Genomic DNA, 26,612 nt, shown 5'->3' on the forward strand with positions numbered 1-26,612 from the left:
TCCAGTGGTAATCTGATCATAGACTAATGAAAATTTGCAAGTATGGGGTTAGTCCTTCAAGCCCATGCAGCAATCTTTATCTTGGGCAACCTGGTGGCTTCTCAACCGCTTGCACAAAGTAAGTTGAACTTCCAGATATTAAGTTTAAAACCTGATGTGCAGATTTACATTATTTATGTGGATGCTTTATTTGCTTCATGTTTTATCCAGTATAATACCTTTTAAAAAAATAAGGCTTGCTTTATCTTTGGTGTAACAAGTCACAATGACTTCAGTGGAGCTACACCAGGCATGAATTTGACCCCTGTTTCTTTACAAATCTATAGGGATATAACAGAAATATTTAAAATGGTTTCTTCCAGTTAACATTCAGGGAAGACCTGTGTAAAGTTTTGTTTGAAATAAGGGGAGGGCCTCCTAAAACCCTGAGGAGTGGTACACACTGTCAAAGTTATGAATTATGCTAGCAGGGATCACGTACAAAAATAGAAGTGCAATCTTCTGGCCAGACATTCATATTAAAAACCAGAGATTAAAGTAAGACTTAATTAATATTCTTTCATATTAAACAGTATGTGGGAAAATATGCAGCTATCCATTGACCTGTGGATACTGAAAAAGTGTATACTTAATTATACATTTCCCAGAGGGAAAAACCTCACTTATTATTATTCCACAGTAACAGAATGGATATTTGGTAACCTGGACATTAGAATATCTGTTTGAGATTTTAGTTATATTGCATAGTATCATTATTACTAATGCTAAGAAATAAACAAATTGACTCAAAAATCCACAAAGAAAACCCACCCAGCACACATGGGTGATAATTTAACCTTCATTCTTGTTAACACTAACTTACTGTTTTTCATTTCTGAATTTCATGAAAAAAATAATGATTTAAGATTCTTCCAACAGTTTATCATTTTCTTTATAAATCTGTTCTATATTATATGATATGTCTGAAACATATCACTTATGGCAACTCAGTGACACAAGGACCAATGTTCCAGTGCTAATTACCTGGTGTAGTTATTTACAAAGTGGATGTAACACTCTACTATTCATACATGTTAGATCCAATTTGTACAAGCATAAATGACCTCACAAGATGCAAGGCTGTGGAGAATCAGCCTAGTAGTGCCTAGGTACTGCAGTGTCTGCTGATCCTACCAATTGTGGGCCACTTCCACCTGCTATGAAGCCCAGTAGATGTAATAAGGAATACATCTCCCCCAGGCATATGCACTCTCTCTCCATCTCACTCCCTCTCATTTTTAAGACAGAGATTCATTTACCTTTTATTCTGAGTCATGGGAGCTCATTTCATGCTTTTCAATGCTTATGTTGAGTAGCACTATTTCCTACATGTGGTTCTACTGACTTAGATGAGATTGCTGTCATGGATAAGTAATATTCAGTGCAAGTAGTGGCTGCAGGATCAGTTGCAGAGTATCATTCTCAGGTTGGTTCAATACAGGAGGCTAGGAGCTAATGCGTGTGTGGTTGCTTATTAGGTTTAATCAGTCTGGGGAAATCAGAAGTGGTGATTTTTTTGTGTTCTGTTTTGTTGTTTTGGTGAGACTGCAACGTTCCAGAACGGTTGTGTTCCACTCTGTTATCTTTGTAGATATGTGGTTTTTGTCTGTTCCATTACATTTCAGTGTTCCTTTTGGTTCAATAATAAAGAAAAACATAACTTGTGGTTCTCAGTTCTGCTGCTTACCTAATTGCTCTGGGTTCTACTTGCATAAATGATTGAGGATGGTGGGCTCAACTAATAGTTACATTTTCTGCTTATTTTTCCTATCAGACGACTTACTGCACATGCAGAGATCACGTATTTCATGTATTTATTTCTACACACTTTGGTGCATTCAGTGCTCAACTGTGCTGATAAGACCCTGTCTTTGAGAGCCATGTGGTGCACCATCAATCCTGTTGGAGTTCTAGCAAGAATTTTCCCGCAGAGAACAAAAGTAGAGTTCTCCCCAGAGCTGGAAGCGTTTGACCTTGCTGTGGCCCTTCCAGCAGTGCTAGAGACTCCTGACTGAGTTCTTGGCCATGTCCGCTGGCTGACACAGGGCATGCATCCAGAACAGCTCTTCAGGGCAGGCACTGTCTTTTTGCTGTATGGTTGTACAGAGCCTAGCATAATGGGGCCTTGGCTTCCAGTCATGCTACAGTAACAAATAATTATAATGATCATTAATTAATAACCTTGCTTCTTCCCTGTCATTTTGGGTTGTCATGTGACCTCTCTGCCCTTGTGCAACTTTGGGGCAGTGGGCAAAATGGGGGCTACAATTATTATGAAATAAGGCACCAGACTGGCTTGTAAGGATCCTGTCTGTGTGGATAGTTCAATGTTTGAGACCATCCCACCTATCTTCCTTGGAATCATGAAGCCTATGAAAGGGGAGAAAATATCCCGTTGTATCACTCTACCCTGTTCCCAGCCTCACCCCCTAAGTTAAAATTATCTAACTTGACTCCCATGAAAGCCACTTTCCACTGGCAGAAGATGGTTCTCCTTCCAAAAATGCAGTGGCTGCCCACAGAGAACAATAAGCATCCCTGCAGCAAAAAGGGCAGGAAGTGTAGTGCATAAGAGGGGATTGTCAGCATTTGGATAAGCTATGGAAAAGAATCCAAACTACTGGTTGCTGGTCTGAGTCAACCTTTTAAAATATTATATAATACATTTTCTTTATTTATATTATTATTTGTAAAGATGCACACAGTATGGTCCCAATACTTAAGGAGAGAGCATGGGTCCTGATCAGGGGGCGGCTCTAGCTTTTTTGCTGTCCCAAGCATGGCAGGCAGGCTGCGTTCGGCGGCAAGCCTGTGGGAGGTTCCCAGTCCCGCGGCTTCAGTGTACCTGCTGCCAAATTGCCGCTGAATCCACAGAAAACGGCGGGCCTCTCTCAGGCGCACTGCTGAAGGCTGTCTGACCAGGGCCAGCTCTACAGTTTTAGCTGCCCCAAGCAGCGTGTGGAATTGCCACTGCGGGCGGTGGGGGCAGTCCGTGTGCCCTTAGGGTGGCAGGCGTGTTTTCATGGCAGCAGCAATTCGGTGGCAGCTTCTATGTTTAGCTGTCCGGGGAGGCTTCAGATAAACATAGAAGCTACTGCCGAATTGCCACAGCTGCGGAAACACGCCTGCCACCTTAAGGGCACATGGACTACCCGCACCGCTGGCGGCGGCAATTCCATGCACTGCTTGAGGGCAAAACAACAGGGACTGCCGTCCCTTGCAGAATGCTGCCCCAAGCACCAGCTGGTGCCTGGAGCCGGCCCTCTGTCTGACTGCTGCCCTCACAGGGACTGGAAGGGCACTCCCCGCAGCTTGCCACCCCAGGCACGCTCTTGGAGCACTGGTACCTGAAGCCGCCATTGGTCCAGATCCTCAAAGGTATTTTATTCCCATTAATTTCAGGGGGAGTCTGAGGATCTGGTCCCTGGTCCCTTCTCTGGAACACATATTGTATTGGAGAGGGCTGTGAAATGTGTATGTAATACTAAATCAGACCCAAAAAGTGCAGATCCTGATTTCATTTCCTCAACAGCAAAGCATACTTTAATAATCAAATTATTTTAAAATGTATTTAAAATTATATAAGTCCGCTGTAATTGAGTACATTATTTTAAAATCTTTAACAGGTTATGTCACCAGTTACCTCTTATAAAGTTCTTAGAAACCAAAGTACATCAAGATTGTTCCTACCTCACCAGATGATTTATTATAACCTCCCACTCTCTTTCTATTAATTAATCACTGTTTATTGTTAATGTATTTACAAGATGTGCACATCAGTGACCATTTTGCTAGATGTCAAATACAGATGTGAAAATCCCAGAATTCCAGTCGATAATATGCAGCTGGCCTATACTTATGTGCAGAATAAGGCTGTGATTCTGCAAAGATTCCTGCATGTGGTTAGCTTTACACAATGCACATAGTCCCACTGAAGACAAGAGGACTAAATGTAAAGTTAAGCATATGGGTAAGTCTTTGCAGGCTTGGAATCAAAATGATAGTCTTTAAGGTCAAACAAAAAGCATATAAAGCCACAATATAAGGTCTTTATCCAGGGTTAGATTGAGCCTTTAAGGCACAGCCTATACTACAGGATAGTATGGAGCTATCCTCCCACAGGAGAAGAACTAGGAGGCATTCTTCGTGGGAAGCAACTTACTCTGTTCTTTGTGACCAATCATCTCTATTGGCTTTTTCTTGGAGGACGAGAACCCCTAGCCCCACCTCGTCCCCATCCCTTTCCAACCGCTCTGGGATGTCAGAAGGAAGTGATCACAGAACCTGGGATTTTGCCTTGTGCTTATGAGGGGTGTGTAAGGGTGGGTGTTCTCTCTAAATAGGCAGAAACTGACCCTGATTTTCCCTGGCAGCCTTTATTTTTTTTTGAAAGGGAATCCAGAGGAGCCCCAGTGGCTTCCCTGATGTGTCCACTCAGAGTCTGCAGATCTTGGAACAGTACGTAGTTCCTGATGAGAGGCCTCTATGGGGTGTGGGGGTTATGGGGGAATTTTCCATTTAAGTTCCCCTTTGCACATGGAAGGGAAAGGCAGAAACTTAATCAAGAGCTTCAGGATTTGGTTTTGAGGAAGGGTTGGTTCAGGGGATTGATAAAGGGATTACAGAACCTTTCACCTCTTAGTCACTGATTAGTATGGACAGGAGGTCAGCAGTGATCAAATGCTCTTAGCATATGATAGCTGTAAGGTGTTCTAAGTAAAATAAGTTACATTTTCTGATCCCTTCCTCAGTGCACTTGTGGTCCACATCCCAAAAATACCCCATCATCACAACTAGCCCTAGAGCTGGCATCCTTGTTGGTAATCTCACCATTGAGACCAAGGATTAAATGCCAGTCTGGCATCTTCCACAGGGATTAGTTATTCCTTGTTAAAAGAAATAAATTATAGACTTGTTCAAAAGGACAGGAATTATGGTTTATTTTTTATGAGTATGTTGAGAGGTCATTGTGATATGTAGGAGTAAACTTCCAGATATGTACTAATAGTCACCACAAATTTGAAGGGGAATTAATGCAAAAATGTTCACATCTGGCCACCCACAATATTTCTCAGATGTATATAAAGAAATTCAGACCAGTACTTCCCCTAAAAAAAGTACAGTGCTATGTGGCACAGTTTCTTAGAGCAATAGCTGGCTGAAAGACATTAAAGAAGTAGTTCCCCTTGAGAAGGACTCATAGCCAGCAGATAGCATATGGGCTTCAAGGTACTCCAGAGTCATTTTGGAGCTTACATACGGATCCTACATATGAATCGAAACACTTCTTTACTGCCTGCCATTATGTTTACCTATAAGTCAGTGCATTCTGACAGGCCTGGTCTACACTATGCATTTAAACCAAATTTAGCAACTTTAAACCAATTTAACCCTGCACCCGTCCACACCACAAGGCCCTTTATATCGATATAAAGGGCTCTTTAAACCAATTTCTGTACTCCTCCCTGAAGAGAGGAGTAGCGCTGAAATCGATATTGCCATGTCGGATTAGGGTTAGTGTGGCCGCAAATTGACGGTATTGGCCTCCAGGCGGTATCCGACAGTGCACCATTGTGACCGCTCTGGAAAGCAATCTGAACTCGGATGCACTGGCCAGATAGACAGGAAAAGCCCCGCGAACTTTTGAATTTCATTTCCTGTTTGCCCAGCTTGGAGCTCTGATCAGCACTGGTGGCCATGCAGTCCCAAATCCAAAAAGAGCTCCAGCATGGACCGTACAGGAGATACTGGATCTGATCGTTGTATGGGGAGACAAATCTGTTCTATCAGAGCTCCGTTATAGAAGATGAAATGACAAAGCATTTGAAAAAATCTTCAGGCTATGATAGACAGAGGCCATAGAATAGTGCTACGTGACAAGCGTAATGGAAAGCCAAAGAACATAAGAACATAAGAACGGCCATACCGGGTCAGACCAAAGGTCCATCTAGCCCAGTATCTGTCTACCGACAGTGGCCAACGCCAGGTGCCCCAGAGGGAGTGAAGCTAATAGGCAATGATCAAGTGATCTCTCTCCTGCCATCCATCTCCATCCTCTGATGAACAGAGGCTAGGGACACCATTCTTTACCCTTCCTGGCTAATAGCCATTTATGGACTTAGCCACCATGAATTTATCCAGTTCCCTTTTAAACATTGTTATAGTCCCAGCCTTCACAACCTCCTCAGGTAAGGAGTTCCACAAGTTGACTGTGCGCTATGTGAAGAGGAACTTCCTTTTACTTGTTTTAAACCTGCTACCTATTAATTTCATTTGGTGACCCCTAGTTCTTGTATTATGAGAATAAGTAAATAACTTTTCCTTATCCACTTTCTCCACGACTCATGATTTTATATACCTCTATCATATCCCCCCTTAGTCTTCTCCTCTTTTCCAAGCTGAAGAGGCCTCGCCTGTTTAATCTTTCCTCGTATGGGACCCTCTCCAAACCCCTAATCATTTTAGTTGCCCTTTTCTGAACCTTTTCTAGTGCCAGTGTATCTTTTTTGAGGTGAGGAGACCACATCTATACACAGTATTCGAGATCTTGCAGTACCATGGATTTATATAAGGGCAATAATATATTCTCAGTCTTATTTTCTATCCTCTTTTTAATGATTCCTAACATCCTGTTTGCTTTTTTGATTGCCTCTGCGCACTGCGTGGACATCTTCAGAGAACTATCCACAATGACACCAAGATCTTTTTCCTGACTCGTTGTAGCTAAATTAGCCCCCATCATATTGTATGTATAGTTGGGATTATTTTTTCCAATGTGCATTACTTTACATTTATCCACATTAAATTTCATTTGCCATTTTGTTGCCCAATCACTTAGTTTTGTGAGATCTTTTTGAAGTTCTTCACAATCTGCTTTGGTCTTAACTATCTTGAGTAGTTTTGTATCATCTGCAAACTTTGCCACCTCACTTTTTACCCCTTTCTTCAGATCATTTATGAATAAATTGAATAGGATTGGTCCTAGGACTGACCCTTAGGGAACACCACTAGTTACCCCTCCTCATTCTGAGAATTTACCATTAATTCCTACCCTTTGTTCCCTGTCTTTTAACCAGTTCTCAATCCATGAAAGGACCTTCCCTTTTATCCCATGACAGCTTAATTTACGTTTAAGAGCCTTTGGTGAGGGACCTTGTCAAAGACTTTCTGGAAATCTAAGTACACTATGTCCACTGGATCCCCCTTGTCCACATGTTTGTTGACCCCTTCAAATAACTCTAATAGATTAGTAAGACATGATTTCTCTTTACAGAAACCATGTTGACTATTGCTCAACAGTTTATGTTTTTCTACGTGTCTGACAATTTTATTCTTAGCTATTGTTTCGACTAATTTGCCCGCTACTGACGTTAGACTTACCGGTCTGTAATTGCCAGGATCACCTCTAGAGCCCTTTTTAAATATTGGTGTTACATTAGCTAACTTCTAGTCATTGGGTACCGAAGCCGATTTAAAGGACAGGTTACAAACCTTAGTTAATGGTTCCGCAACTTCACATCTGAGTTCTTTCAGAATTCTTGGGTGAATGCCGTCTGGTCCCGATGACTTGTTAATGTTGAGTTTATCAATTAATTCCAAAACCTCCTCTAGTGACACTTCAATCTGGGACAGTTCCTCAGATTTGTCACCTACAAAAGCCAGTTCAGGTTTGGGAATCTCTCTAACATCCTCAGCTGTGAAGACTGAAGCAAAGAATCCATGTAGTTTTCTCCACAATGACTTTATCATCTTTAAGCGCTCCTTTTGTATTTCGATCGTCAAGGGGCCCCACTGATTGTTTAGCAGGCTTCCTGCTTCTGATGTGCTTAAAAACATTTTGTTATTACCTTTGGAGAATCAAATGGATGCTTATAGAGGGAGGGAGGGGTTACTGAGGACTCCAGCTATCCCACAGTCCCTGCAGTCTCCGGAAAGCATTTGCATTCTTGGCTGAGCTCCCAATGCCTGAAGGGTCAAAAACATTTTCCCGGGTGTTTCAGGTTATATGTCATCAATTTACAACCTCCCACCCCCCAGTAAGAAAAGGGAAAATAAACGTTTCTCGCCTTTTTTCAATGTCACCCTATGTCTACTGCATGCTACTGGTAGATGAGGTGCTGCAGCTCTGAACACCAGCATCCCCTTTCTGGTGGCAGATGGTACAATATGACTGTTATCCATCGTCATCATCAGCCCATCAGTGCTCCTGGCTGGCCTCGGTGAGCACCTGGGTAAAAATGGGAATGACTCCCGGTCATTCCCGGCAAATGGTACAGAATGGCTGGTAACCGCCTTCATCATAGCAACTGGAGGCTGAGCTCCATCAGCTCCCCCCTTTCATGTCTAAAGAAAAGATTCTGTACTGCCTGGACTATCATAGCAGTGGGAGGCTTCCTCCCCCTCATTTTATCTCACTAAAAAGTCAGTGTTTCTTATTCCTGCATTCTTTATTACTTCATCACACAAATGGGGGGACACTGCCATGGTAGCTCAGGAGGGTTGGGGGAGGAGGGAAGCAACGGGTGGGGTTGTTGCAGGAGCACCCCCTAGAATGGCATGCAGCTCATCATTTCTGCGGGATCTCTGGGGCTCTGACACGGAGCGGCTGTGCTCTCCGGTTCTCTAGTACACTTGCCCCATACTCTAGGCAGGACTGACTCTATTTTTAGACAAAACATAAAGAAGGAAATGACCTGGGGAGTCATTCCCATTTTTGTCCATGCGCCCCCGGCCGACCTCAGCGAGGCTAGCCAGGAGCACCCATGACAGCAGCAGACAGTACAGAACAACTGATAACCGTCATCTCATCACCAATTTATAATGGCATGGCAGACGGTGCAATAGGGATGGTAACCATCTCTGCTACCTTGCAAAGGCAAATGAATGCTGCTGTGTAGCACTGCAGTACTGCCTCTGTCAGCAGCATCCAGTACACATACAGTGACAGTGACAAAAGGCAAAACGGGCTCCATGGTTGCCATGCTATGGCGTCTGCCAGTGCAATCCAGGGAAAAAGGGCGCGAAATGATTGTCTGCTGTTGCTTTCACGGAGGAATGATTGAGCAATGACATTTACCCAGAATCACCCGCAACACTGTTTTTGCACTGGGATCTCAACCCAGAATTCCGATGAGTGGGAGAGACTGCGGGAACTATGGGATAGCTACGGGATAGCTACCCACAGTGCAACGCTCTGGAAATCGACGCTAGCCTCGGTACATGGATGCACACCGCCGAATTAATGTGCTTAGTATGGCCACGTGCACTCGACTTTATACAACCTGTTTTACAAAACCGGTTTATGTAAAATTGGAATAATACCGTAGTGTAGACACACCCACATTGGAAAACTAAATGAGCATTGAATTTGACTTAGCCTTCAAAGTATGTGATTAAACAAGGATGCAATGCAAACATGCACTATTTGTTTTTTTTTATTCTAACATATCAAAGTTAACAATTCCTACTTGATTTATATAATGAAAAATTGTCATAATGATAATAATCAAAATGTTTATTTGCCTGCCTCTACAGGCTGTTGTGAAGACTAATGAGTTAATGTGTGTAAAGGGACTTCAAGATGTCTAGTGTTCTGTATACACTAATATAAAAATATTTCAATTTTTAAAAATTTAATAATATGGGATCTTTATTTAAAAGAAGAGATGTGATTGGAAAGTAAGGAAAAACACACAATAAATTTGTTTAACTATTCACAGATATAATTTATGCCCACTTTAAGGCCCTTTCACACTGCCAGAGATGTGTAATGTGGCCTTTGTGTCAATAAGAATCAGGTCCAATCACCTGTATCCTGCAAGTGAAGAATTGTTCCCTATAGTAATTTTTCTTGTATTATGTGATAACTGGAACCTACAATTTATAAAGCTCATTTTTAGGAGTTTTGTTTCTGATATTCAGCATAAATTTTCTTACTCTTGATTTCATTCCACTACCTATAGTTATGCTTCTTGTATAACGCAGAAGAATTCCTCTGTTTCCTTGATATATGCACCCTTCAAATATTTGTAGCTGTTTATCTTGTCTGTTAGTCAGGCTCTGAGGACTATACTTGATGTACCAATGTGGTATTCTAATCAAGCCTGAATAACTGGAAGCAGCATTGGCTTTGATCAGATGCCTAGAATCTGAGCGAGAGGGAAGTCTGGTAGAGGGGAGCAGGATGTGAGGATAGTAAGATGCTCTGAGGTGACCTGGCCATAAGGAGGTAGGTAAAAGTGGCCAGGTCCATTGGGAGAAACCATAAAATTCCTTTTTATCCACTGATCCAAATCTGGGACCCTAGCCAAACTAATTCGGAAGGAGAGGGATCAAAAATGGCCAGATCAGTGATGCTGCATATACTCTATGGAGGCAGTGCCACTTTCTAATGATTCCACTTCAAGCAGGTATTTGAAATATTATTTGACTGAAGCCAAATATCAGAAAGTTGGCTAGATTTTCTCTGAAGAGCTATTCAAAACTGAATTTCAGTATAGCCCCACAAGCTACCCAAATTCAGATCTGATACTTCTCTCAGACTGCTACCAATATGCAGTAAATCTGTTGAAGACACTGGAGTTACACCTATTCAAAACTGGTGTGAGAGAAGAAATCAGGACCATCATTCTTCTTTCCCAAATACTTAATCACTTTTTCTTGCTACTCTCTACATTCCTCCTAATCTGCTGACATCTTTCTGGTATTGTGCTGCACAGAACAAAATGAAATATTCCAGAGCGCTTATACTGGAGTTGTACAATGAGGGACTGACATCAACCTGCTCTGCTGTGTGATGTCTCTGCATATGTTTATGGGCCTATTGTGCTGCCACATGGCCTTGCAAACTCATATCTATTGTTGTACACTATTAACTTGTCTACACTTGAAATGCTACAGAAGCACAGTTGCAGCACTTCAGCTGCACTGCTGCAGTACTTCAGCGTAGACTTTACCTACACAGCCGGGAGGTTCTCCCACTGGTGTAGGTAATCCACCTCCCTGCGATACTGTAACTATGTCAATGGAAGAATTCTTCTGCCAACCTAGCGCTGTCTACACAGTGGGTTAGGTCAGCTTAACTACATCGCTGAGAGGTGTGGATTTTTCACACCCCAAGCAATGCAGTTGGGGCGATCTAATTTTTTATTGTAGACTAGGCCTAACAGTTCCTAGGTGTAGTTCATTCACTACTGTTCTCCAGGTTTCTCCTTCCAAATGTTTCAGATTATATTTTTGCAGAGGCTTTGTTTTGCACTTTTCCAATCTCAATACCATTATTATTTTCCACCCATATTTCTAACCTCTATATGTTCTTTAGTCTTATTTCCCTGCCTTGCAAGTCTTCACATCACCTCTCATTTTTTTGTTATCTGTGATTGTGGAGTAATTAAATCAGAACTACTGGTCTCTTAACAAATGTGTGGTCATGTCCTTGATATCTAGGGTTGAAATTGTTTTGTCTGTTATTGCAATGACAGGTTTGAAAGAAACCATCAAAATCACAGCAGTCAATTTCAATGGTGAATGGATGCAGATCACATGGGCAGCTAAAGACTATTTCCCTGACAGGACTGTGACTTTTTTTTACAGGTAAGTATTGGTAATGGCTATCCTCTTCCCCTTGGTTAATGGCTTTGCTTAGTGATTCTGAAAGTATATCTTTACTGCACTTAAATACCCATGGCCTGTGTCAGCTAACTTGGGCTTGTGGGGGTCTGGTAGCCCATCTACACCACATTTTTACAATCCGTAGCTCAAGCCCTGCGAGCCTGAGTCAGCTGTTATGGGCCACCTGTGGGTGTTTTAATTGCAATGCAGACCTACCCTTAGACATCTCATTCAGTCCAAGTTGTGTTTGAGCTACACCCGCAAATGAAAGAGAAGCTTATATTTGATTCAGATCAATATGCAGACTTGTTCATGTTTGCTTCACACCACAACCCTATTTTCCAAACTAATCATCAGATCTGCTGAATACTTAGTGGCATGCAAATCATTACATCCACAGTTTTGTCCATTCTTGTGATGCCCATCCGTGTGTCAGAACATTTGGAACCATTTTTCACACACACTCACAGCTTTATCTGGTGTTTAATTAAGAGCTGTGCCACAATCAGTTGAAGCTGAAAATGGAAATGAAACCTTTATAATTGCTTTGGGTCAATGACAAGTCAGCTAGTAGGAGGTTTACTCAATTGTTAGTGGGTATATGAGACAGCATTTCCAGTAGTATGGTGTAGAAATAGGACATGTCATCAAAGGGTGAATGTCTGACACAGCTGTTAAAGCAAATCCTTCCCTTCTTAGAAAAGACAATATTAAAGAAACCTCACAATCTCAAATTGTAAATAACAGATGTCTGGAGAGGCAATGGGAATTGGGTACTGGACTCCCCTTCTCCACTTTGAAAATCCCATCTATAAATCTCCCATGCAAATATCATTTGGGAGAAGTATTTTAATAAGCTAAAGTGACAAAAAGCAGCTAATTCATTTCAATAGATAACAAAATGACTGCGTAATCTAATTTTATTTTGTTTTTACTTGTAGATTTGGCACAGCTCTTCAAAACAGAGCTTGGAAGCAATGCCCCAACTATATACTTGACCAAGGTTACAATTCTGGCTGTCTCTTCAAGACAGAGGGACCCACTCTTAACATTTCTTTTAAGGATAAGAATGGAACTGAAGAACTTTTCAATTATATGCTAAAATCCGATTTCTTTAGTAAGTGAGTGAGTAATGACATTACCAAATTCTTTGGCAATGCTAGTGCCTTCAGTGATCTTCTTTTGTATTGAGTCTGAGATGAAGAGAGAGAACTATTTCAGAGTATAAAATATTATCAAGGAAGACGATGAATTAGTTAAGTGTCTAAAATATTATCAGGAAGGACAAAATAGAATATTGTTCTCTGTTTGGGTATATTGAGGCTGCTTCTTCAACACTTACTTCCCTAGTCACATTGTCTTCACTGGGGCTACTTGTTTTGAATAAAGGCCCCCAAATTCAGATCGAAATCTGGGTTTTGAACACTCAAAATGTAGGTATGTTTGGATTTTGAAATATTTAGTATATTTGACTATGTAAAACATGTAAACGTACATGTAGCAACAACCGGAAGCCTTGGTTCCATTTTCATAGTGGAGGGATAAATGTATGATACCACAATGCCAAAATGACAACAGGTTACAGTAAGAAAGCACTGGAAGAGTAAGAGAAAGGCATTTCCATTTCTCTTACACTTTTATTGGTTTTATGTATTATGACAGACCCAGGCCAGTAGGGTGCAGGAGTCTGGTAGAGGGCAAATATACTGGTCACTGGGTGAGTAGTTTTCTGTTTCCTGGTTGACCAGAGCAGGGTCTGCACTAGAGTAATCAGGAACTTGCTAGAACCAATTAAGGCAGACAAGCTGGTTAGAACACCTGCAGCCAATCAAGGCAGGCTAATCAGGGCACCTGGGTTTTAAAAGGAGCTCACTCCAGTCAGATGGGGAGGAGCCAGAGGAGAGGAAGTGTGTGTGAGGAGCTGGGAGCAAGAGGTGCAAGGAGCTGAGAGTGAGAGGGTGTGCTGCTGGAGGACTAAGGAGTACAAGCGTTATCAGACACCAGGAGGAAGGTCCTGTGGTGAGGATAAAGAAGGTGTTTGGAGGAGGCCTTGGGGAAGTAGCCCAGGGAGATGTAGCTGTCACACAGCTGTTACAAGAGGCACTATAGACAGCTGAAAATCCACAGGGCTGTGGGCTGGAACCCAGAGTAGAGGGCGGGCCTGGGTTCCCCCCAAACCTCCCAACTCCTGATCAGACACAGGAGGAGTTGATTCAGACTGTGGGGGAGATCACTGAGGTGAGCAAAGCTGCCAATAAGCGCAGGACCCACCAAGGTAGAGGAGGAACTTTGTCACAGTATGTAGATGTGTCTTATGGGTTCAACATGTAATGACTATTATTGCAAAGAAATCTACATAATAGTAGGAACTAATACTAAATAAAATAAAATAAACCAGCTATAGAACATCATTGAGCATGTGTTCTAAAATTAGGACAGCTTCCCAGGAGGAAGGCTAGTTTTATGGCCAAGGCACTGGAGTGGCATTCAGGAACTCAGGTTTAATTCCCAGCTTTGTCACAAACATCCTGTGAGACATTGGGCAAGTCACTTTGGATCTCTGTGCCTGAGTCTCCCATCCCTAAAACAGAGATAATAGTGCTTCAGTCCTCACAGGGGTGTTGTGAAAGTTCAGTAATATTTACCAGATGCTCAGATACTACAGGAATGGGAATGAAGTAGTTAGATTTCTTTGCAGGTGGGGTGGATCAAAAGAGAGGGTGCACTAATGTACTTTAGGAAGGGGTGTTATGCTCCAAATCTCAAGAAGATGCAACTTCCACGGCTCAGAGGTAAACAACCAAATGGTTCAAAATATTGTGCCCATAACAGCTGACCATCTGTACACAATGTGTCAGTTTAGAACAGCTCAAATGCATGATGCCACGGGTCTGAATTACATTTTGATGCACAGAAAACAGACCAGCTGGAGAACTGAACATTTCAGGACCTCTGAACTGAATAACAGTCTAAAGAATTCCAGGAAGGCTTGTGGGTGGGGGCAGTGGTTTGAAGTGAGATGTAGTGATTCATTTTAAAAGGGTATTGTGTAATTTGTATCTGTTTTTTTCCTCAGTAAAACCCAATCCACCTGAAAACGTAACCTTCCATTGGAAAGGAGATAGAGTTACTATAGAATGTAATAAACCAAAGACACCAGCAAGGTGCTTGCAGCTCGAACTTCAGTATACAAGCAAGTATGACAAAGAATGGCAGGTGGGTAGAGTTTGCAATTCTCACTTAACACAGGAAAGAGATGGGAGTGGCACCTTCACAGAACAGACAGCATAGGTTTTCCCAGCAGGCCCATCCCATCCCATTAACATACACTTGATGGACTGGCAGCAGAATAAGGACTAGTCTTCAGTGCAAAAAAGATGCATTTTTTCCTTCGGGGTAACGAACACACATGTGCTATCCTGAGGTAAATACATGCTGAAGGCCAGACACTTTAATTTAAAGAAAGGTAAAGCTGTCAAGCAAAACAGTCCTATACCTCCTCCAGGGATTGGCCTTGAGGAGTTTACCTCATGGTAAACTAAGTGGCTGGTCTTCACTGTATTTTTACCTCAGGATAGCTCAGAAGTGTTAGTTACCCCCAGTAAAAAAACATATCTTTCTTAGCAGTGAAGGCAAGCCCTAACATTTGCTAAACTACTGGATATCTAGTGTGTGCTAAATGTCAGCATTCCAGTAAATGACCACATTTCAAGGGAGTTACACTTCACTGCTTATGCACATGTCAAGAAGACATAGAGGAAAGGCAATATATAAAAAATGGAGCAGGGAGGGGAGTCATAAGTGGGAAATGAAGATGAAAAAATGGGAGAAAGAAGAAAAACAACAGAGAACAGGAGATGGGAAAGAGACAATGTTCCAGGCATTTTATTTATCTACCAGCTTTACATTTCATTTAATGGAATTAATTCTTCCTAGGCTCATAAGTAACATGTGTATGCTTTGTGGACCAAAGCTAATTCTGTTTGTTTCACTGCAAATAATTACTGAGGCATAAATGTAACAAAGAACTATATGTTAACTTAACTGTAACATTGTTTAATGCTAGAAATGTGTCTGAACAAGGAAAATCCATCCAAGGTCCAGATCTCCTAAAATTTTGAGGATGTTCTGTTTGTGTTGAAGAGTTTGCTTGTGTTCATTTTTGATAAAATGTGGTTTGCAGGGTGTTTATGCATAGGGTAGTGGAGAACTATGGGCATGTGATACACAAATCCATATATGGAAAGGTTAACTCTTATTGGTTAGAGGTTCATGTTATATAACTTGTTATGTAAGTGCCATGTGTTATAAAATGGCAAGGGGAGGGGCTCCTTGCTGGAGGGATTCTGCCTGATTTTTGTACCAGGGGCTCTCCTTTGTGCACATTGAATAAAGCCTTGTTGAGTTGAATCACATCGAATCACATTGAATCGAATCGCATCGCATCGAATTGAATTGCATCGCATCAGATCGAAGTCCCTTGACTCTACTGAGCATCTGACTCACTGGGAACCACAAAATCCCAACTGTGTCAGCCCATTTCTCATGTTTGTTATTACAATGATATATATAATACGGTGAGAAGAAAAATATATGTTGGAACTAATAATTAATGATCAAATATCTTCCTGGCCAGTCTAGAAAATCTGCATGTTGCAAAGTTGAAGAGCAAGGGTTTGATCCTGAAAAGTGCTACTCCTTCCGGGTCAGACTGGAAAGAATACCCGATTGCAATAGAATTCCTTATGCCAGTGAATGGGCAGAGGTAACAGTTTGGAGAAATGGCAGCTTACTAGGTAAATGTTAAGATACATTCATATTCTTAGCTGGAAATACAATCAGAGGAGGGGAGGCTGGGAGACGGGATGTCAGGAGGTGTATCAGGTTAATTCAAAGTAAAAATCTAGTCAACAATGGAACAACAGAGTCTAAAGCAGCACTGAGCATTCTGGCCTTTGCCCTGAAGTGCATCAATGATTTAAGACAATAACATGGAAGTAGAGAATTTCCCTCGAATCTGTTAAATACTTGGGAAGTGACACAGACAGTTGCTGTCATGTTTCAAGCTCTTCAGTGACTTCTGTGGGGTGGTCGTGACATCAAGGTTGCTACAAAGTTGTGGATCTACACAACTGTGGTTATACCGACTCTGTTGTATGGCAGTGAAACTTGATCACTGCTCCATATTAAGTGGCAGGACAAGATCAGAAATGAGGATATTTGAAACTGAAACCGACAGCCACCTCGATCAATGATGGTTTGGTTTCAGTGGCTTTCTTGGTACAGAGATATTAATAGGATGGAATGCCAATGAATTATGAAGCATGTTTATCAAGGAATGCTGCTACACAGCTGACAATCATCTGTTCGCCAAAAGCTTTGGTGGCACAATAAATTTGCCAGCAATAGACATAAACTGAATATGTATTTGGTCCTGCCATGAGGGCAGAGGACTGGACTCGATGACCTCTTGAGGTCCCTTCCAGTCGTTGAGTCTATGAGTCTATGTAGCCAGACCACTTAAAGGACCAGGTAGAGATTGATGTGGGTGGTGCTCAATCAGCAAGGAGAATACGTCCCTTTGCTATTTGCCATCATGACGATGGATGTATCAGATTAATTCATAGCCCTTTCAAACATAATTTGATTCGTGAATGCAAATTTGGGTTGGTGGCCTGATCCTTCAATTCATATCTATATTGCTGTAGCTATCCCAAGCAAGTACTGATTTGGCCAGTAACAAACAGGCTTTGTATTACAGTAGCACCTAGATACCCTAAATGAAATTAGTTTCCAATTGTGCTAGGCCCTGTACAATTTCTCTCTAAAGTGGGAAGTTTGTCACTGCACAATTTCAAAATAACAGTGACACTGATAATTATACACAAAGCTGATTCATAGATTGTTCAAATGTTGTGTGCAATTTTTCAATGACAGAGATAAATAAGGAAAAGATGCTGCCTCTGCCATTGAGATCTCATATGTATGATTTAATGTTTTTGTTCTAGATAATACCATTTCCTTTCTCCCACTGTATTATCTACCTTGTCTGGCCAGTCTGTAAGATATATATGCTGCTGACATACCTGTTTGATAGAACTATTTAGGGTTCCTTGCTGCTATTTATTTATTTATTTTGATTTATAAATGCAAACTTCCCATCCATAGCTCTGGGAAATTTAGCTATAGTTCATGCATCCAATAATCACTATAATTATGAGATAATACAAAGAGTGTAGTGCAATATAGTAATAGAATAAAATAGAATACCACAATAACCGCCAATAAAAATACAATTGAAATACCCAGATCCAACTAAGACTAAATGCCTTTAACCATCAGCCAACCATTCCCTACATCCTCCAAAAACAGAGGGGCTTTTCAGCATGTCTGGAAGGTTAACAGATCCAGGTTCTGGCAGGCCAAAGGTGGAAGTATAACCCAGAGCTGAGTGGCCTTCACAGAAAATGCCACACCAGCAATCCAATCATGTTTAAAATGAGAGAACTCTACCAGTGTAGGCTGAGAGAAGGTGTCTCCCAAGTAGCCAGCTCACTTTCAAGGATGTGTAAGTTAAAATCACCACTTCGAATTACATCTACAAAGTAACAGGCAGACAGTGCAGCTCACTGATCACTAGTGTTACAGTATCAATAAGCAAGTAACTACCTGCTGCACCAGCTTCAGTGTTTGGTGGTCTCAAGATGCAGCCGCCTTTCAAGATGCAGCACTCCAGAAAATCATGTCTCCGGCTAGGTTTGCCTCTGACCTTTTCCTTTGCACATTCCTCGTCAAGCACAATGAAAACCTGGCACTCTTGCCAGCAGCTGCTACATGAACATCAAGCAGAAGCTTTGGATTTAACAAGACCCCCTAGTGCCATTCTGTGCCTCGTTCTTCTAAATACAGTCTCAAAGACAGACCACATTAAGTTACAAGACACTTTTCATCAGCTTTAGTAGGTTTGGGATGATCCCTTATCGCTTTGCTGGGAAAGCAATACTCGCAGTGAATACCATGAACCAATAGAGAGAGTTGCTGTAGTTACATAAACACAGGCAGTCACTCAGTCCCCACACCTTTAAATCAGATCTCCACAAGGTGCCATTCACTAGGCTTTATAAGAACGTAGTCTCCCAGACCTGCAGAAGAGCTCTGTGTAAGCTGAAAAGCTTGTCTCTGGTTTTGTCTACTCTATCACTTTGGTCAGTAAAATCTTTGTTGGCACCCCCCCGTCCCCTGACATAAGTTTCACCATCAAAAGCGCTGATGTGGACACGGTTACGCTGACAGGAGAGGCTGTCCTGCTGATGTAGCTAACACTACTCCTTGAGGATGGTTTAATTATGCCAGCAGGAGAGCTCTCCCTTGGCATAAAGCTCTCCCTTAACATGGGAGACCTTATGGCGGCAGAACTATAGTGGTACAGCTGTGCTGATGTAAGGTCTGCACTGTAGACATAGCTTCTCTCACCAACAGAAGTTGGTCCAATAAAAGATATTACCTTTCCTACCTTGTCTCTCCAACACCCCCAGAAGGCATTTAATTGCAAGAGTGAAGGAATTGTGGTTTTCTTTTGCAGAGTTAGATTAGTTTGTCTTGTTTCTTCCTTAACATTGCTATTGTTTTAAAGAGAACATCTGCAATAGGCACATTTATAAATTTACATTTATAGAAACATGACATTTTAAAATATTATTTTTGTGATTACTCCTAGATTCATGTGCTGATGATATAAAGCCTCTGTCAGACAATGTGATCCTTTTAATTTCTGTGCTGGCAGTCCTAGTAATACTCCTCGTTCAGATTTTTGTATGCAAATGCCAAAGGTAAGTGTTACTGGTCCCTACTGATATTTGTGCCATGATAATACAACATGTGTAAAAAAAAGTGCATATTTTGATTCTCTCCCTCTCCCACCATCCAGTGTTGTTTGTTCTCTTAAAATGCAAATTCTCAAGGGCAGGGATTGCGTGTTCCTTGTGGTTGTGTCCTGTGCCTCGCACATTGTAGGTTATACTGGAAAACAAAGAATAATTAAATATGCTCCCCAACCTAATATACTCTCACTGGTCTTTATGATGCCATAGAATCATTGCCCAACCAAAGAATCTCTGGCACCTTTAGCCTACAGTCTATGGACTGCAGACCCAGTCATTCACTCTTTAGTTTCCTGCTGCCATCCCTGTACAGAGCACGTCTCTGGAGCGCCTATAATCAGAGATCCCAACCCTCACCTTCATAGAAGCAGGGAACTCTGCAGCTGCAGACGCATACTTTCTACTAGAGGAGCTAAGAACAGAAAGTGAAAATTTCCTTCTACCTGAAGAGTGACAGTTGGAAGGGTGATGGAGTGGCAGGGTGAGAAAGGCAGGGTAACAAAGAAGAAAGGATGACAAAAGTAAAGAGGAGGAGTGCAAAAGATGTGAAAGGGGACAATAGGGGAAGTGGTGGAGGAACAGATGAGCAAGAAAAGGAGGCAGGTAAAAGATGAAAAGATGTAAAGGGTGATTACATGGGAGGGCTTCAAATAGTGGTAGAGGAGCAGGGGATAGGAGAGGTGAAGAGAGTGACAGTCTCCTGATCTGTTTAATGTCCTTAACAAGACTACCATAACCATCAGGGATGTTGTGAAGATTCTGTCAGTAGTACCTGGAAAGCACTTTGGGCTCCTTGGATGGAAATAGTATTATTGTAATAATTCTGACTTACATTACTGCTTGAATGACAAATGTGGGATCAAAGCCCCAAGACATCTGCATTTGCTTTTCTCTTTCTTTTATCAATTGTAAAGATAGTTTAAAAATAGCATCTCCTGGCTGGGGTTTATAAAACATTGGCACTAGATTCTTTTTACCAACTCCCTCACTTGCCTTCCTGCTCCATCTGATCTATTACAAATGAAATGTGAGAAACAAAAACTGAAACTTCGTGGCACTGACGTGCACATTATAACATAATTGTAACAGCTGTGAGCACGCAAAAGAAAATCCATTTTATGAACATTCTGTCTTGTTAACAGTCCTTCTGGCTTGCAATTCCAAGGAGAATTTAGGCTGTTTCTGTTAATTTTTTGAGCTACAGTACTAAATATTAAAAGGGTGCATGTTGCAAGAGTGATAGCTATTATGGAACCTGAATGGTGTTTAAAGAAGCTGCAGTTGAGAATATTCATTATTGTTTGTATATTTCTATTGTAAAACCATTATGCACGGCGATTAGCAACTTAAATTAAGACAGGCACAATATAAAGGGACAAATATAGGGCAGGGATGTGTGAGGGGAGGGGATGAAGAAAAATAATGTGTGTGTGTGTATGTGTGTGTGTGTGTGTGTGTGTGTGTGACCATAGACTAAAATTCTCCTTGAAGAAGTGTGTTTTGTGAAGTAACTCAGCCTATGTCTACACTGCAATAAAAGCTGTGATTTGCAGCTCAGGTAGGCATACTCATGCTAGCTTTAATCTAACTAGGTTGCTAAAAATAGCAGTATAGACCCAGCAGCATGGGCTTCAGCACAGGCTGTACAGGCCTCCAGAATCCTAAACGTGTACTGGCATTGCTAGCCCCTGGTAGAGTGTGTACAGCGAGGTCTTCACTGCTATTTTAGCTCTACTAGCTAGATTAAAGCTAGCAGGGGTATTTTATTTTGGTCTAGCTCAAATGAGTAAGAAATCAGTTTAAGCTAAACCAAAATAAACTGCCTTTAACCTCAAATAAGAGCATCCATACAAGGGTTTGCATTGGTTCAGGCAAATTATTTTAAAAACTGATATTAAGTTAAATGAGTACAACTTTCTTGGGTTGACAAAGCAGTAGAACAGGAAAGAGTGGAAGCATGGCAGGTGGGCCTGGGAAAGGGCCTCTGGGCATGAAGGCTACATGAAAGAAAACATGTTTGTCCTAGTGCAGGGTTCTCAAACTTGGTTCGCGGCTTGTCCAGGGTAAGCCCCGGTGGGCCACGAGATGCTTTGTTTACCTGAACATCCACAGGTACGGTCACTCGCAGCTCCCAGTGGCTGGGAATGGCGAACTGCAGCCACTGGAAGCTGTGAGTGGCCGTATCTGCGGATGCTCAGATAAACAAAGCATCTCGCGGCCCACCAGGGGCTTATCCTGAACAAGCCATGATCCAAGTTTGGAAACTTCTGTCCTAGTGCAATGGGGTCCTGATCCATAACTGGTGCTCCCAGGCACTACAGTAATACAAATAACAATACTACAGCTAATGGCTACATTTTGGAAAGCTTGACTTTAAAGAGTCACATCTGCCCATTTAATATAAAACAAATCATCTCTTTCCAAACATCAATAGGACTTAAAAATAAAGTAGAGAGACAATCTCTTCCAGCTGAATTTCTGTCAGCCTTCCAACAATGTGTGAGTTGTGGGAGGGCTCTAGCTAAGGGTCTGTCTACACTAGCACTTTTGCTGGTAAAACTTTTGTTGGTCAGGGATGTGAAAAAACATACCCCTGACTGACATAAGTTTCACCAACAGAAGCTCTCCCACTGACTCCTTGGGGGGTGGTTTAATTATGCTGACAGGAGAGCTCTCTCCTGTAGGCACAGAGCGGCTACACAAGAAACCTTAAGTTGGCAGCTACAGCGATACAGCTGTGCCACTGTAAAGTCTGTAGAGTAGACATAGCCTGAGTCTTTCCAAGAGTAACTATGAAATTCCATACAGTGGCCCTGCAGCACCTCTTGATTTGTACTTGAAGCTTCTCAGATTGCCAAGTGTAGAATCTCATCTGAACACTGGCTGCTAGGAAGGAGCTACTTTTAATTCCCATGCTATTGCTGGATTTGACTTCAAGATCACACTGCTTGGCACTCAATTACTTACCTGATAATGAAGTCAGCTTTAATGGCTGCTGAGGAGCTGCAAGCCAACACATTAATTCAGGTTTCCAGATATACCGTACCGTGGAACTTCCTTTTCTTGTACTTCCCCAGATTTTTCTTCCTTTCATTTTCAGGGATCACTAGGGTGATTGTGAGGCTGCAGAGGTGACTTTTCCAGTCCTATGAGGCCTACATAGGCCAGGACTAGAGTAGTTTTCCAGAGGAAATTAAAAGACAGTTTTTCAGGGCAAAATTTTGTCTGTTCCACTTTATTTATTGCTCCTTTGTAAAGCCCAAATTAATTTTTTAAAACCAACTGTTTTTTCCTATTACTGATAAACTTTCACTCCTTTTTTCTCTGTCAACTGCCTGCTTCAGTACTGGACAAGATCAAAGCACCAGTGATCTTGGCATCAGTCTCTGTTGCACTGATGAGCAAAGTCAGCCCATACAAGATGATGCCATTGTTAAGATTTATGGTTTACATGTCTGTGGTCATCATTTTAGATCTACAGTACACTTATTACAGCTCTACAAAAGCTGCCAACTGCCAAAACCACAGAATTAGCTTTTTTCCTCTCTGAAAAATCCCATGCTGTTGTACCATAGTTACATTATTGGAGATAAGTGTTACTGGAAAGCCCATGGATGTTATAGGCCCAGAATTGCTTCTTCTATGCACTCTGTTTATGCTACTCTGAATAGCAGAAAAGTGGAAACATGCCTCAGTTCTGCAGCAGGCATACAACCACTATGATTGGCTTCTACATCACAACTCCAGAAGGGAGGGGAGGGACATGGCCAGATATACTGTGCTCAGGTAATTCCCTGCCAGTGGATAGTTCCTTTGGGACAGTTACCAGCTGGCAGAGTTTAGAGCAGCTGAATGTTTACCCTCCTTTGTTTTGTTCCATTTACAGATTTCAGAAGTCAGTCATGCCTGTTATACCTGACCCAAAGCATATATTTTCTGATCTCTTTAATGATCATAATGGAAACTTCCAGGTAAATATCCAAGCACTCTTGAACTTCCTTGGTGAGGTTGCATTCATTCCAGTACAACAGTCCTACTTTGCACATAATTTAAAAAATGCAGCCTAAACTTTGTGGTCTCTTTTGAAGTTTAAACTAAGTGCTCTCTGATCCAAAAGCAGCCTCTCACTCTACTACTTGACCACCTGGTCTTACAGAAGAATGATTTGCACTGTAGTATCACATAGGGACCCCAATCATAGAAGAGGACTCAATGTGCTAAGGACCATACAAATACAGTTCCTGCCCACGGGAGCTTGTAGTGAAAATAGAAAAGACAGTATGTGGAGGAATAGCTTAGTGGTTTGAGCATTGGCCTGCCAACCCCATGGTTGTCAGCTCAGTCCTTGAGGGGGCCATTTAGGAAATCTGGGGCAAAAACCTGTCTGGGGATTGGTCCTGCTTTTAGCAGGGGGTTGGACTAGATGATCTTCTGAGGTCCCTTGTAACCCTCATATTCTATAATAGCTATGAGACACACAGAGTGAGACTGAAGCAATGGTGGTCAGTATCAAAAGCAGAGATCACAGCCTGCCAAATTATTGTACAATGTCCTTTCCAGACCTCCTGTCACAAAAAGCCACAAGCCTTTATCCTTTACAAAACTAACCATGGTTTCCCAAATTGCCTGACTAACCACTATTCCCTCCAATCCTTTAGCGCACAGCTTGCAGTGAAACAGCAAATCTTCAGACAGTCTGACAGAGGAACGAACTTAGTGTTTGTTTCCCGTTAAGTTGAAATGTATGTCGCTTACATGAAGAGCATTTTTATTTGAATACTCTTGAATCTGCCCAGCACCTTACCATTTAGACTGTGCTATAGCTGAAAGCAGCCTGGCAAAATAATTAGGAATATTCACTATCTGTTGCATAATAGTGGGCCAACATTACAATGGTAAAGAAAATGAAAACCAATAATAATGTTTTACTTGTGAGTCAAAAATGTACTTGCCCAAGGTAAGTTTGAAAAGATACAAAATAATAATAATTAATAATACAATGCAAAATAATAATAAAGGGCCTGATCCTTAATCAGGCAAATCTCCCACTGAAGTCAATTTGAGTTTTGATTGAAGTAGGACTTGGCTTAAAGAATTTGCAAAACCATGACAAATGGAGGGGGGGAGGGATGTAATGTATTCATCTAGTGTATTTTGAAGGCACCTATCACTGTAAGTGCTACATAATAATTAAATCCAACATTGAAGGGTCCTTAGTGGTAATTTTCTTGAAGTTTTCCTTGTTCTTTGTGTGCATTCATGTTTTTTGCTTTTGTCTTATTTCCTGCTTGCCTGCTATTTTCTTCTTTCCAACATGACATCCCTCAATTGTGTAGGTCCTGGGTTCATGCCATTACTGGAGCAATGGTGAAGGTCACTGTAGCCTGTGCTTGCTTCAAATGAAATTAGGGCGTGTGCTGACACCAACATTTCATTCTCCTAGGAATGGATTGACAAAACTGACAATGCAATGGGCCAAACCAAGATGGAATGTGTAGAACATGAGTGCATCATTGAAGAGAGAACTGAGCAGAAAGATGAGATGGAAGCTAGTGAAAAGCATTGTGAATTATCAAACATGAATGAAGGAGATTATCTGATTTCTGCTCATAACACTTGCCTGCCACCAGCAGCCAGTGATACAGTTTCTTTCAGGAGTTTTAAGTTTTGTATGAATGAAGACAAGTATGTCGTCTTATGAAACTATATAATGCAGTAGGAACATATGGTATCTGGAAAAGGTACACAGGATCCTGATAAGTTTAAAGGAGCATCTAAGTACAGTAAAAAGTTAGGATCAGGCTTACCTAGCATAACATAGAAGGCTATCCAATCTGGATCTGGATTGCACCTTTCCCAGAATTTAGCGGCAACCTATGTAGGCCCATTAGAGAAACAAGAGGGCATGGCAATTCAGGTGTATTTGGTTTTCGGGATTTAGTGTGGCCCATCTCTATGGCTAAACCGAGCCCCGTCCTGCATGGTGAGAGTTCAAGGAGCCCTTCTCACTCACTGCATGCCTTTTAAGAGCTGGGCACAAACACAGTCCTTGCTCTGAGGGAGTGCACATATTATGTGCAGTTAATGAAAACAATAGCCCTAGCCTCCCTGAGTGGGCAGAAAATGTAAGAATTAAGGCAGCACCATCAACTTGCCTTCTCCTTCTCACCCAGTAGCAGAAGATGGTTGAGTACATGTGACACTTTTCCAAAGGGGATGGCAGGAGCTGTGCACTCTCTGCTCTCCAGAAGTCATCCTTCCTGCCGCAAGCACAATGCTTCTAGCATGGGTGGAGTGAACATTTGCACCGAACCTAATAGAGCTAGGATCTGAAAAAAACAGAATTTGCCCCCAGGAATATGATAGTGAGGATGTACAGAATCATACTGGGTCCTGATCCTGCAATGAGATCTGTTTGGGCAGCCCTTTCAAATGTAGCAGGAGGTCCATGCAGGCACAGAAGTCTGTGTATGTGGACCTTATTGCAAGATCAGGCTAATAGCATCTAGTTATGCCCATGTCCTTAAGGTTTTCTCTTCATATAGTAGACACATTCTTGTAGAAAAATGGGATAAGTTACCCTTAAAGCAGGATTGATTTGACTGAGAAAGTCTCATCTTTGCTTGATATTTTAAATCTTCTTTTAGCATGTTCAGCAACCGTAGATTTTATTAATGACTTGCTGTTCATATATCAGCCTTTTATTGTATGTGTTCCAACTTCAGCTAAAATATGTCATATTTTTGTTCTCTTAGATGGCAGACTCGGGAAAACCCACTCGATTCATCCAAATTGTGTTTTGTATGTCTTCCTACATCATTTAATGTGCATGCTTCTTGAAAGCAAACATTGTAGTCAAACATCTAGGATGAAATTCATTACTGGCATAAGTCTATTTAAGGCAAAGTAGGTACACCAAGGATTAATATGTCAGTCTAGCTTCTCAGTTAGTGTAAATTGACATTACTGTATGGAAATGAAGCTTGTCAGAAAAACCATTGATGAAGTCATTTTCTGTGAGACAGTAAAGTGTCTTTGAAATAGAAATGCTTTATGAACTAATGTTGATTTTACCAAAATTTC

General features: G+C 41.6%; 1 protein-coding gene across 1 annotated transcript; it reads left to right on the top strand.

The window, feature by feature from the left end:
- CRLF2 (cytokine receptor like factor 2) lies at positions 1-26,392 on the top strand. The gene is made up of 8 exons (XM_050919546.1): positions 1-118; positions 11,520-11,631; positions 12,591-12,766; positions 14,726-14,865; positions 16,286-16,445; positions 19,367-19,478; positions 23,416-23,500; positions 24,973-26,392. Exons 1-8 carry the CDS (start codon positions 43-45, stop codon positions 25,228-25,230), a joined length of 1,119 nt encoding a protein of 372 aa, XP_050775503.1. The 5' UTR covers positions 1-42; the 3' UTR covers positions 25,231-26,392.
- Positions 26,393-26,612: the final 220 nt, after the last annotated feature.

The sequence above is a fragment of the Gopherus flavomarginatus genome, chromosome 1, assembly GCF_025201925.1.
Source record: "Gopherus flavomarginatus isolate rGopFla2 chromosome 1, rGopFla2.mat.asm, whole genome shotgun sequence".
NCBI classification, from domain to species: Eukaryota; Metazoa; Chordata; order Testudines; family Testudinidae; genus Gopherus; species Gopherus flavomarginatus.

Coding starts and splice junctions, on each gene's coding strand:
- CRLF2 (XM_050919546.1), top strand. CDS start 43: ATGGGGTTAGTCCTTCAAGCCCATGCAGCAATCTTTATCTTGGGCAAC. Junction 14,866..16,285: donor AGTATGACAAAGAATGGCAG/GTGGGTAGAGTT, acceptor CTTCCTGGCCAG/TCTAGAAAATCTGCATGTTG. Junction 23,501..24,972: donor ATCATAATGGAAACTTCCAG/GTAAATATCCAA, acceptor TCATTCTCCTAG/GAATGGATTGACAAAACTGA.